At 46.7% G+C, this 13,015-nt stretch overlaps 1 protein-coding gene and 1 long non-coding RNA gene across 9 annotated transcripts in view; one reads left to right on the forward strand and one right to left on the reverse strand.

Annotated features, from left to right (window-relative positions):
* The window catches only part of LOC145713964 (uncharacterized), a 522,867-nt gene extending 514,885 nt beyond the window's left edge, over window positions 1-7,982 (reverse strand). For 3 of the 5 annotated variants that reach the window (XR_014136747.1, XR_014136743.1, XR_014136745.1), the window contains exon 1: window positions 6,424-7,153. This is a non-coding gene — a long non-coding RNA (uncharacterized LOC145713964). Of the gene's footprint in view, window positions 1-6,423; window positions 7,154-7,880 lie in introns of those variants that run through there. The other 2 variants (XR_014136744.1, XR_014136746.1) reach the window with 2 other exon arrangements.
* PNPLA4 (patatin like domain 4, phospholipase and triacylglycerol lipase) overlaps window positions 7,504-13,015 on the forward strand; it is a 31,287-nt gene continuing 25,775 nt past the window's right edge. The window contains exons 1-2 of one of the 4 annotated variants that reach the window (XM_081792892.1): window positions 7,504-7,745; window positions 9,246-9,430. In XM_081792892.1, coding sequence (XP_081649018.1) covers window positions 7,574-7,745; window positions 9,246-9,430 — 357 coding nt within the window. In that variant the 5' untranslated portion in view covers window positions 7,504-7,573. Of the gene's footprint in view, window positions 7,837-8,067; window positions 8,181-8,483; window positions 8,591-9,245; window positions 9,431-13,015 lie in introns of those variants that run through there. The other 3 variants (XM_081792894.1, XM_081792893.1, XM_081792895.1) reach the window with 3 other exon arrangements.

The following is a 13,015-nucleotide window of genomic DNA, read 5'->3' on the forward strand; positions in this document are numbered from 1 at the left end:
TTTCCATCCATTCACACTGACTTGATGAGCAACACCCCAAATATCCCATATAACTCAAAAAAAAGCCAAACAATACCATAGCTAATTCAGTGCTTAACAACATGTATGCCAAGTAATATCTACTGTACATTCAAACATAATTAATACTGCAACTAACCTTTGAAGGCATCAAACATCACAGCTGTGTTCTTATTTCTTTGGGGGAATAGTCACAAGATGACTATGTATTGTGCAGTTTTATCTAGTTGAGGAGTAAATAAATTTTTCCCCTGTCTTATATAGAGATCATACCTGCACTTTCACTTGTGTTTAATTCAACAGGTATTTATCGAACACTGCAATGGATACATCGATGTAGACTGCCAGCCTCTTCCTAAGGAGGGGGGCCCAGGCAAGTGCAGACTTTGGAATGCTTCCATCTACCTGTCCGTTTCTTGCACGGCACATGCTCAGTCACGTCTGTGAGCATCTGTGCTTTGTCTTGACATATTTGGTGCATCTGTTAGCGAGATGTATCCTAAGATATCAGGTTTTTTAGGTCTTGGAATTGACAAATCCTTTTTCTATACAAATTAATGGCAATTGCTTCTGTGCCTCACATCATTTCAGCTAAGGAAAGATTTCATAGGGAGTTTCCACTTTCAGATACCAGGAAATCTGTAGTACAATTTGCTGCTCACAATTACTGTTCCAGAGATATGCGGATATGCATGTGATAAAAACAGAGTCTTTTTCTAAGTCTGAAAGGAAGACAGTAAAGGAAGAGCTTTTCCACTGATAGGCTAAGGGGATGTGGGGGGGGGGGGGTCACAGCAGCCTCTTGGGGATGCTCTGCCTGTGGAATGAAACGAAATGAAAACTGAGTGCTTGATCCAGCCATACCTGCAGGTAGCCCTACCTCTAAACTTCTAGATTATTTTAACCAGCAATTCTCTTCCTGCTTAAGCCAGTTAGATTACCTGAAACATGCCCACTAAAGATGCCCAACTCTTATACTTACTAGTCTATACTTACTAGATGCCAGCAAAAGCAAGAAGCACCAGTCTTTCCTACCAATGAACTCTGAACACTGTGGAAGCAACTACATCTCTACTGAAATAAAAACTTATAAAGGGTATGGCAACACCTCGTGGACCAACAAAGAGGAGGGTATGGTGAATACTGAACGATATAATGAGGCAGCAGCACCTGATTTAGGCCTTGAAGAATAAATAGGGCTTAATAAAATAGAAAAAAAAAAAATGTGCAAGGACATTCCAGCAAGAGAAAAAAAAATTAAAAAAACAGTGAACTAAAAGCAGAAAGTTTATCTTAAGATTTTTCCCCCTAATCCCTAGCGCAGTCCTTGTCATATACTAAACACTAAATAAAGTTTATTCAAAGAACAAAGGCATAAAGATAAATGATTACCAAAACGATTTCTCTGAGTTAAGACCTTGCTCACTGACATACATCGTTCCTACTGGAAATTATGTTCTTTTATAATAACCTACTTTGTGACACAGCTTCCAGGAAAAGTAACCAGAAAGAGTTACTGCTGTCATTGATACATGGAGAAAGGGCAGCTTTAATTACTTGCTAGGCTTGCTTTTTTTTTTTTTTTCTTCTTTGCCAGATATAAACAAGTTCTCTAAATGCCATAAACAAATCTATAGGTCACATTAAAGACTTCTACCATTTTTCAGTAAAGTTTTAAGTATCTAAATACAAACACCAGTTACAAATTCCGGCCAGAGAAAGAACTGAAGGAAGAAACGAGGTTCTGAAACCTTTGGTTGCCAAATAGCACAACCCTCAGCACCTAATGAGAGCTTACTATGTTATTAATTCATTTTTGTACATGAGCACTTATTAATTCGTTTTTCCAACCGTGTAGGACAGATCTGTGTACCAGGGGTGTTTTCGTCTGACGGGGATCTCGGCTGATAATCTCTGCGTCTGTGTGGATATGGGAAAATGGTTTTCTTTCTAAATTTCCACCCATTATAGGTGTTTTCCCTTTCCCCATTGTTGTAAAAGTTATACGAGACGGTGTTTATGAAGGACCAGCATGTCAAGGGAGGTCAATAAATGAAGTAGATCCTCAGGAAAAGAAGGCATTTTGCAAAACCAAAAGAGACTGAAATCCTTAGTTTGTCCTCTTGAAATGAGGTGATTAGATAATTGGATGTTCTAGCAATTAGGGTGCTTCTTTTGCTAACAGCAGCAATAATAAATACAGAGGTCTGCATTAAAATACAGCATTTTGGTAAAATTAATGAAGCTGAAGTCACGAACGTGGACATTCTGCTTATCATTCAACAATTTCACTTATTTGACACTGACGTTATTTCCCTAATGATCTCCTCCACTGTAAACCATTTGAAGGCTGGCAAGAAGGATGCTATCCATCCACCTGTAGGAACTGTGGACCACGACTGTGGCCAATCAAGGGTAGAGCTGTTTCGCAACAAAGTATACGGGGCAGCAAACACAGATCTTGTTTCATTGGGCTTTCCAAGATATTTGTAACCTTGGGGCGCCTGGGTGGCTCAGTCCGTTGAGCAACCAAGTTTGGCTCAGGTCATCATCTCGAGGTTTCTGAATTCAAGCCCACTTCGAATCCTCTGTCCCCCTTTCTGTGCCCCTTCCTGCTTGCGCTCTCCCAAAAATCATTTTTTTTTTTTTTAAATTAGGACTCGGTATGCATTTGGTGCCCCAATTCCACCACTTCCGTATCAAAGATTGAAACCTCTTTGCAACAAAATATATTTTTAAGTATGCAAATTTTCAAACGTCTCCAGCTCTATCTTCTGCTTATGTAGAATATCAACCACAAGTAGTGTAATTAATTCCGACACAATAGTAGAAACACTCAGAGAATCTTCACCATCCCTATTTGTCAATGCAAATGTATAACATATTGGGAATGTGTTAAACTAGAAGGAAGCTTAAATTTTTTTTTAATTTTTTTAATGTTTATTCATTTTTGAGAGACAGCGAGTGGGGAGAAGCAGACAGAGGGAGACACAGAATCCAAAGCAGGCTGCAGACTCTGAGCTGTCTTCCCAGAGCCGGACACGGGGCTTGAACTCATGGACAGCGAGGTCACAACCTGACCTAAAGTCAGACGCTTAACCGACTGAGCCACCCAGGTGCCCCCCAAAATTTTAATTAAATAAAAGCTTATAAACAAGTGTTACATTTTAAAAACGTCTTTCATAGCAACTTGATATTTAATTTCTATGCCATACAGACAACTTGATATTTAATTTCTATGCCATGTTTAGAAGAAAGTATATATTGTTAGATGCATCCAATCATAAATAAATCACACTTAAGAATGTCTACTTTGGGTTCTTATGGTGTCAAAGAAAGGCCTTTTGTTATATACATGCAAAAGAAAGAATACGTGTATATTGCACATATAATTCAAATAGTTTTTGAAACAATATTCTCCCATTTAGAAAGGATTCACCCAGTGCTCTTTCAAGGCATTAGTTTTTCCCGCAAATTTCTAGTAAAGAGAAAACAGATGCAACGGAGGAAGTACGTCTGTTAGTGACACTGTCTTGTTTGCAGGACGTAGAAAGTGAGTTCTAAGTACCTCGAGAAAGCAAACAGAAAAGGGTGAGTGCAATGGGGGAGTGACCCACAGACGGTCACTGCTGCACCCACAGGCTCAAGAAATGCTGTCACGCCTACCCCTGGTTGTGTCTTCCCCAGCCCTGGTTCCCCTGAAGTCACGTTTACGTGAGGGCTGGCTCCCTCTGCCATTCATCGATGACTTCACGTCCTTCCTCAGAGAGAGGGATCCCTGGGAAGGGATCCAGTGTATCTCCCTGGGTTCGGATGGGACGTTCTGTGCCATGACTGCAAAAGTGCCCTTCTCTGAATTCTGCGGTGCTCTCTAAACAAGGGGACGCTTCTACGAGGCACGGAGGGTGTGCTGACATCATCTACCATTAGGACCTGACGCCCCCATGGAAAGGGCACTGCTGTGAGCTCCAACAGTGTGGCCACACTGCCCTGAAATCAGTAACAGTGTGCAAGATTCTGGGAGGAGGTGACAGGGGTGATGAGTTACCAAAAAGGAGAGAGGACAAGGCTGTTGCCAGGCAATGAGAGCCAGTCCCACAGAGGTATTAACATGCGGTAAGACGCCAAGATGGGAAAATGACATCACAGTACACGGAGAGTGTGGGAAAGAGCTCAGAAGGTCCCGGAGCTTGCAGCCATGAGTTAACAAGGCATACAGGAACCAGAAGCCTCAGGATGAAGGCTTCCAAGATCAGGCAGGTGAGATGAGGCAAACAAGGCAAAGGGCCCCCAGGACAGAAAAGGTATAGGGACAGGAAGCCTCAGGATGAAGGCTTCCAAGGTGAGGTAATCAAAATAACCAGTCAGGGCAGAAGTGCCCCCCAACTTAGTACAACAGCAGAAAGCTGTTTTTTTGTTTTCTTTTTAAGTTTATCTATTTACTGAGAGAGAGAGAGAGAGAGAGAGAGAGAGGGAGAATATCCCAAGCAGGCTCCGCACTGTCAGCACAGAGCCCAATGCAGGGCTTGAGCTCACGAAACATGAGATCAAAACTTGAGCCACAGCAAGAATTGGACACTTAACCAACCGAGCCCCCCAGGCGCCCATGATTGCCGAGCTTTCAAATCAGCTGCATGAGAATATGCTTCACAGGAAGGAAGGACCACAATAGGTAAAGAGGACTTTAGACGAGGTTGCCCTGAGCGAAGCTAATTAGCAAAAGTCAGTGCCTTGTTGGCCCTGAGGTATCATGCTCTATTTGTCTCACCCCCTAGGCCGGCTAAGACCAAGAGACAAGGCGCCTCACGACTGCCGTTAACAACCATCTGCCCGGCACCAGGATTTTGTTTTGTATTGACCCAAACCCCTAACACCGCATACCTTCAAGACCTCCTTTCCCCCACGCCCATGAGTTAATGTTCACGGTTTCATCGTCTCTTTGTGCACGTCCATCACGCTTGTAAAAATAATAATAGAAACGGAGCCAGGACCCTTCCTCAGGGCTCTTGTCTCCTCCTGGACATTACCCTCTTTTGCAGTTCAAGCCTGCGTCCGCTCTCTTGCTGGACAAGACAGAACTCCAGAGCCTGTGACAGGAGAGTGGACTGGAAGAAGAGGGTAGACTCAGAAATACTGAGATGACGTCCTGTCCTGGGGGCAGAGGTGTGACAAGTACCCCTTACCCTGTGCTTTTCTCCGTCTTTATGGCACAGTTGATAAAATGCTGTGGGAGGACGCTGGGCACAGGGAAAGGAGAGGCGGGTCTCCACCTGGGCTTTCCTGCCAGGTGCTCCCATGGGCGGTCTCTCCGAGGGCAGCGTTTCCTTCCCTGCAGCTGGGCGTTCACATGCCTGCACAGGATCAGGTCTCTGTAATTATAAATCAACCGCCTCCCTGTCCGTACAACCGGCATTTCTGATGAGGGAGAACTCCATTCTGCTCAACTCTGTAAGCCCTGTACCAGCACAGTATCTGTAACACAACGTATGCTTGACGAATGTTTGATGAATGGCTCAATAAACCAGTTCAAAACTAAATTACGAAGGAAAATAGAGAAGCAAAAAGAAGCAAACGAACTGGTAAAAAATGTTCTTAAAGGGCAATTAAGTTACTATATACTCACACGAGTAATTCACTTAAATGCAACAACCCAAAACACATACTTACTGATGATGCACCCAGTGTTAATGGCTGGCCTTTAAATTATGAAAACAAATGTGAATGGGTCTTATATTGTTCCTTACCTTGGGGAGCTGAATTTTTTTTTTAAGTTTATTTATTGAGAGAGAGAGAGACAGAGAGAGAGAGAGAGACAGAGAGAGAGAGAGAATCCCAAGCAGGCTGCACACTGTCAGCACAGAGCCCAATGCAGGGCTTGAGCTCACGAAACATGAGATCAAAACCTGAGCCACAGCAAGCGTCAGACACTTAACCAACTGAGCCCCCCAGGCGCCCATGATTGCTGAGCTATTCGAATCAGCTGCATGAGAATATGCCATGGGGTAGAAGAGAAAAAGGAGACTAGTTTTTAAGACAGTTTAAAACGGTAAGAATTAGGGGCGCCTGGGTGGCTCAGTCGGTTAAGCGTCCAACTTCAGCTCAGGTCACGATCTTGCAGTCTGTGAGTTTGAGCCCCGCGTCGGGCTCTGGGCTGATGGCTCAGAGCCTGGAGCCTGCTTCCAATTCTGTGTCTCCCTCTCTCTTTGCCCCTCCCCTGTTCATGCTCTGTCTCTCTCTGTCTCAAAAATAAATAAACGTTAAAAAAATAAATTAAAAAAAAAAACAAAAAACGGTAAGAATTAGTATATGTCCTGCCGAAGCGAGCACTAAAACGGTAAGAATTAAATTGTGCAACTTTTGGAACGCTTTTGCCATGACACTTAAATGGCGAGGAATCTCACTCACCAGCAGGTGTGGTAACAGCGTGGGATCTCAGGTTTCCTTTAAGCGAAGGCTCCCGTGGTCATGCTGCTCATCCAGGCTGCCTAGTGACCAAGTTTTCAGCACGCTCTGAATCAGCCTGCCGACAGTGCTCACACACAGGGAAGAGTTGCCGTCTCACCACCGCCCCAGCCTCTGGCTCTGGGGACTTTGTCTCTCCGGGAACTGGCAATGCCACCACGTCACCTGGAGCCAGATCACCCCACCAGCTACACCAGGGTTTCACAAGCTTCAGGGTGCATAGCAATGGGGGGAGGGGGGAGCAGGGGGCTCTTAAAAGGCAGATGCTGCTTCAGGACACCCGATAGGAGGCTGGGAGCCTTCCTTCCTAGGACGCTTCCTGGAGGATGCTCTCCTGGCAGGACCACCCTCCACCGCGCTCACGGGGCGGTGCAAGGAAGAAAGAAGGGAGAGCTCGTCCTCCCCGATTTCCTCGACGTACACTTCACCTTCCCGAAACTCTAAGGGCAGTGAAAACCTCCTCACCTAACGGAGTCGCACTAGGCTTAGACATTAGGGTGTCTTCAGGACCCCCGCTCGCTCTCAGAAGGCTATTTAGGAGCACGAACACCAAACTCTGCGCACTCATCACATCCGGGGCTCTGGTTTACAGCTAGCGCTGTGGGCTCAGGTCCTGGCATCCCCAGTGCCGGAGGAAGAAAAAGCCCAACGTGAAGGCCATTTGGGGAGCCCCCCCCCCTTCACTTTCGGGCCAAGACACTGGCACATGTTTCAGATTCTCCTATAGTAGCTGCGGTCAGGGTAAATCTGTCCTTCGACAAAGGGAACCTGGAGAACCTTCCACCAGGAATTCCAGCCTCGCTTATTCTCAGATTAGACAGAGAAGCTGGCTCGCAGGGGATGCCAGCGGGCTTGGCCACCAGGTCTCAAGTCTATCCGGAGCCAGCAAGCGAAACAGAGGCCATATACTGAAGGCCCGTGCGGGAGGGGCACGAGCTTTACGGTTTAGCACCAGCTTGCAAGTCAGCATCCCACTTTGCAGGTTTGTCAGCGGAGAAGTTCCCGGGGGTGAGGCAACCCGCGCAAGGTCACAAAGCCTAAGGAGCCTGGGGCTGTGCACGCTGCCCCAAGCCACAGTCCGGCCTTTCCAGCAATGCCTACAGAACAAGTAGAGAGGGGCGCTGAAGAGCAGCCAGGCGTCCGGCCACAACGCCGCCCGTGGACCCCGCCCTTTGGGCCAGCAGGACCGCCCCTAAAGGGGAAGGGGGAGAAAAGGAGGAAAACCACTTCCGGGGGACAGCCGCGAAGAGGGCCAAGCACTTCCGGTGCGTAGCGACTGAGGGTCGTTCAGGGTCAGTGAGCTCGCAAGCGAGGGGGTCGGCTAAAAAGCGCAGAGGGACTACAACGCATCGCTAGGTATGGGAGACAGCAGGACTGGGGACGAAAGTGTCGCCGCTTACCCGCGTCCGGGGACGCCCGGGTCAAGCGTCCGAGTGCGCACCGCCATGTTGAGTCCAGTGGTTTAAATAGCGTGGGCGGGGCCGCGGGAGGCGGGGAGGCGGGGGGAGACCTGCGTCAGCCTGACGGCTTCGGAGCGCCGCGCGCGTAGCTCCGCCCCGACCCCTTCACGAGACCTTCCTGGGCAGGCGCGCCGCGAGCGTGGGCCAGCCCTGATGGGCGGGGCCTTGTTGAGTGACGGCCAGGCCCCGCCTTCCGGTTAAGGGGGCCGCTCAACATGGAAGTGCCTCAGGCCTGCATTGGTAGGGCGGAGCTCAGGGCGGGCGCGGGGCGGGCTCCAGGCTCTGGAGGTCGCTCCTCCGGGTGGGTGGGTCGGAGCTGGGCCCCAGAACCCCGTCTGGTGGGACGGCGATCCCCACGCCACCGCCCCCTGGCAGCAGACAGAAGCACCCTGGGGCTCGACTGCGGTTGGGCTGAGTCTCCTCCCGCCCACAAGGGTGGTCTCAGGTTCCTAAATTCGAGGCCCAGGCCAGGTGCCTCATTCGAAGGCCCCCGAGTCGTGGGGGGGAAGGGGGGAGGGGTTGCAGAATGGGAGTCCTCCAGGTGAGCAGCGTTGTGGCTGCTTGATTTCATCCACGTGGTGAGGCCAGGTGCACTGAGCCTTCACGGAACACTTCTATCGTTCACTTTATCACAAGCAATCAAGGAACGGGTGCGCTTCACATATCTTGGAGCCTTCAGTTGCCCTTGCCAGTCATGACCTTAGTTTGTCTTGAGAAACTTGGTGATGAAAATGTATGGCATTAATGAATAATCGCTCATTGCCTTATGGAATAGTCGTGGGCATCAGTATTTTTTTGGTTTTGTTCTGTTTTGAATATATGGATGCTTGCAATGGAAATGTGGGGCAATGGGAAGGGGGACTTTTGAAATGTAGTGATGCATTTGCAAAGAACACATGCACCCTTCCTTAGGAATTTGCTAGTATATGCCGATTTTACCTTTCACTATAGCAGCCCTGTCTCAAAAGTACAAAGGTCAAAAAAAAAAAAAAAAAACCTTGCCGGTTGTAATTTGACGTTTCTTGCCGAGTACTTGTACATTGCATAATATATGTGATGAATAAATATGGAATGTTGTCATTTTTTTAATTAATAAAACTATATTGAGTCAAGGGGAAAGGGGGAAAAGTTCTCCTGAAAATTTTGAGTATTTAATTAGACTTTAATTGAAAATACTGTGCTTAGCACAGAGAATTATATATTTAAAGAAAGCCTTGGAATGATGACTATCCTAAGACTCAAGCCATGTGGAATAAGCTATACCGATTTACAGCATTTTTGTCTTTTGTTTCGTCAATTTCACAGCTCGAATGAAGCACATCAACCTGTCCTTTGCAGCATGCGGGTTTCTGGGCATTTACCACTTGGGGGCAGCATCGGCACTTTACAGACATGGCCGAAAGCTCCTGAAGGATGTCAAGGCCTTTGCAGGGGCTTCTGCGGGATCCTTGGTTGCTACCGTCCTATTAACAGCACCAGAAAGAATAGAGGTAATTAAGTGGTAACTAGGCTGTGTTCCTCGTCAGGAAATTAAGACCGAACCACAGAGATGAACGTTAGCTGTGCTAAGTTAACTACAGAGAAATAATCCTTTGCCTGGGTAACAGAAAAGGTTAAGACTTTTCTTTAAAAATTTAATTATTAGGGATCTGTGCTCTAGATTCCGGGAAGGATTATTTGGGGTGACAGTGAGACAAGGAAACAAAATGCCTTTTTTTTTTTTTTTTTTTTTTTTTTTTACTCTTGAGTATTTAGTCTTAAGATTCCAGCTCGGTTTCTTTCAAGCAAACAATATTTGTTTTATCTGATCATGAGAACACAGGGCCTGTTTTCAAGGCCCTGAGCATGTGGCCGATAACGCTTTGTTCGCTCCTATTGACAAACAGTTGTATAAATGAAAACGTGGGCCAATAATTTCTATTAAGTGGAATGATACAGGGGTTTTATTTGTTTTTCATTCTCAGTCAGACACCATGAATTTCAAGCGATTTATCCAGAAGTAATGAAAATAAGCTTCCATTAGGCATTTCACTTAAGGCATTCTATGTGGTAAAAATGTGTTTTCTGCTTCTGGACAGCAATCATGCATCTGCTGACTGTGAGAGCGGTCTTTGTAGGTAGAGAATATCACATTCATTCCTTCCTTACATACTCTAGTGGCTTTAAGCAGTAATCAAATAATAATTAACACATTCATGCACAAGAATAAATTTAAGTCACATTTAAAATTTCAAAACTACAAAATTTTAAACACCCAAAATCTTGTTCTCAAATCGATGACAAGCTTCTTATGGAACAGAAGCTGGATATGAGGCCATTTGGAAATACACTTCTTGTCTTCCCGTCTTTATATGGTTGCTTTATTGGTAACGAGGAAGGTGATGGAAAACTGTATACATGGCACAGAATGAGAACCTGAAGGCAGTGAACATATAACTAAGGTGTGAAAACCCCCTAAGTTGGCAGAATCCTATGGTTTGGATTGCAAAGTAGTTCTATTCCAGAACTTTTTGAGGCAGGGGTCTACTAAGAGATTGTTTCCTCCTCCCTGGTGCCGTCTTTTCTGTAGGTGGGGCAAACCCCCAGCTATGGAATTGAGTAGGCTTGATTTTGAATCCTCAGAGTTTGAAATGTTTTAATTGTGGGGTCCGGCGTGGCTCAGTCTGTTCAGTGTCCAACTTCAGCTCAGGTCATGAGCTCACGGTTCATGAGTTTGAGCCCCGTGTCGGGCTCTGTGCTGTCCACGCAGAGCCTGCTTTGAACCCTCTGTGTCCCTCTCTCTCTCTGCACCTCCCCTGCTCACTCTCTCTCGCTCTCTCTCAAAAATAAACATTAAGAAAAATGTATTAAGTGTGATTTAGAATTAACGTGATTTGGAAATTCTGCCATAATACTGGCACTTAACTGAAATTCTGTGATCAGATATTGACGTTTCATCTGGATTCGAGATGTGATATCATACTGAAGCTAGATTACCTGTTCTATGTTTTTTCAATGAATTGGAAACCCGTCTTATCGTCTAGTTGTGTTGCTGTGATTGGGTTGGTTGGTAGGTTGGTAAAGGGGTAGGACTTACTGGGTGTTCACACTGGAAGGTGGAGAATGATTCTCTGTATTAACCTCGAGCATCCGCATTTCTCCTTTTTCAACATAAATTTTCAGCCATGTGGTTTAAGGTTATTTTATTTCTCTTCTTTTCAACACTTGAGATACACCACCTGTAGGATCGCTTTGAGTTTTTTAGCACACTGTTTTGTACTTAGTCACATCCGTGTTAGCTCAGCTCTTGCTGACGGTTCCTCGAGCTGTGTGGTGTTGTGACAAATACGTGAGTAATTAATCCAGTTCAGAGCGTATGCATGTATAATTAAGAGGAGCACCTGATGCTGGGTGTATTTTAGGCGGCAGGCAAATTTAGATGTTGATATGTAAGAGCTCAGTGCTTCAAGCCTTTCCTCAGCCCTCACAGTTTGCCAGGCACAGCGTTAGCACACACAGTCCATTCCTTAATAAGTTTCCATTGTGATCAGGGGTGTGTGTAACTAAAATTAACATAAGAAAGGAGGTTAGGTGGGCCGTCCAGCTTAGTGGTGGGCCGTCCAGCTTAGCGGAAGGAGCACACACTTGGGGGGCCGTCTCTCGAGGCAGCTTCCTGATGGCGGCCTGCGTCCACTCCCACTGCCGACAGACCACCCACCTCATAGCACTTCTGCTGATTTTACCCAAACACAACTCTGATTCTCTTATTCCCTCGACCTTCCCCCCGCCCACCCACCCACCCGCCACTCCCGGCTCTCTTTTGACTCAGCATAGGATCCAGATTTCTAAGCATGCTTCCCAAGGCCCCAGGTGACTTAGCCCTCACACGGCTCACTGATGATGACCTTCAGGTCAGTGTCCCTTGCTGGCCTGTGCTCACAGATGTCTCTGTCTTCCCCATCTGTTCCCATCTCCTGTCCAGCTCCTACGCATGTCCCACGCTGTGGGAGGCTCTGGTTAACGCTCACTGTATGACTTTTCTTCTTGCTGCTACGATAAAGTGTTTTAGTGGCTTAAAACAGCACACATTTATTCCCTTCGAGTTCCGGAGGTCATAATTCTGGAAAGGTCTCGCTGGACAAAATCAGATTGTCAGCAGGGCCGCGCTCCCTCAGGAGGCTCCAGAAGAGAATCGGTTTCCTTGCCTTTTACGGTTTCTAGAAGCAGCCTGCATCTCTGGGGTCACAGCCCCTCCCTCGCTCTTTCACCTTAACCACGGCACCTTCAGATCTCTCTAAGGCTGATACTCCTGACAGCCTCTTTCACTTACAGGGATCCTTGTGATTATACTGGCCTCACCTCGGCAATCCGGGAGAAGGTCCCGTCTCAAAACCTTTAGCCACATCCACAAGATTGCTTTGCTCCGTGAGGAAACATGCACATAGTGCAGGGACCAGAATGTGGACGTCTTTGGGGATGAGAGGCTTCATTCTGCTTCTCACGCCTTCACGGTGCTCTCACAGTGCTCTGGGCCCCACACACTGAGGCACCGCTAGGTCTCATGAGGGCGAGGGATCTTTGTGTCTCGTTCCGGCTGAGTCCCAGTGCCTCGGACCCCATCTAGGCTGCTTAATGTATGAATTAATAAAGGAAAGACCTGGTTTCAAATCCGACTCTGGAGGATTTTTGCTGAAAAATTGAGAAGGAAGCTTAATCTTTACAAGCCTCAGTCTTCTTACCTGTCAAGTGGGGTGATTATATCCATCTTGCAGGGTTATGTGAGCATGAGCTGACAGACACTGCATCCGTGGATACCAGCACATTAGACGCACCCCGCTGCCCAACTCCACGCCCCTCAGAGACTGTTACAAACAAATACCAATGCCCGAGACTCGACTCGAAAGACGAACGGCAGTGACCATGAGTCCCCTCTCGGTCGTTCACGGTATCATTTATAATCAGTACTGTCACGGTCAGACTGTTCCAGAGGCCATAGAGTTGGGATGGGAGAGGAGGTCAGTTGTGTTGGAAAAACGTGTAGCAGAATGGGTCCTAAATGCGCATCAGAATTGAGACTTCAAGGATTCCCCAGATGT

The sequence above is a fragment of the Panthera onca genome, chromosome X (genome assembly GCF_046562875.1).
Source record: "Panthera onca isolate mPanOnc1 chromosome X, mPanOnc1 haplotype 2, whole genome shotgun sequence".
NCBI lineage: Eukaryota > Metazoa > Chordata > Mammalia > Carnivora > Felidae > Panthera > Panthera onca.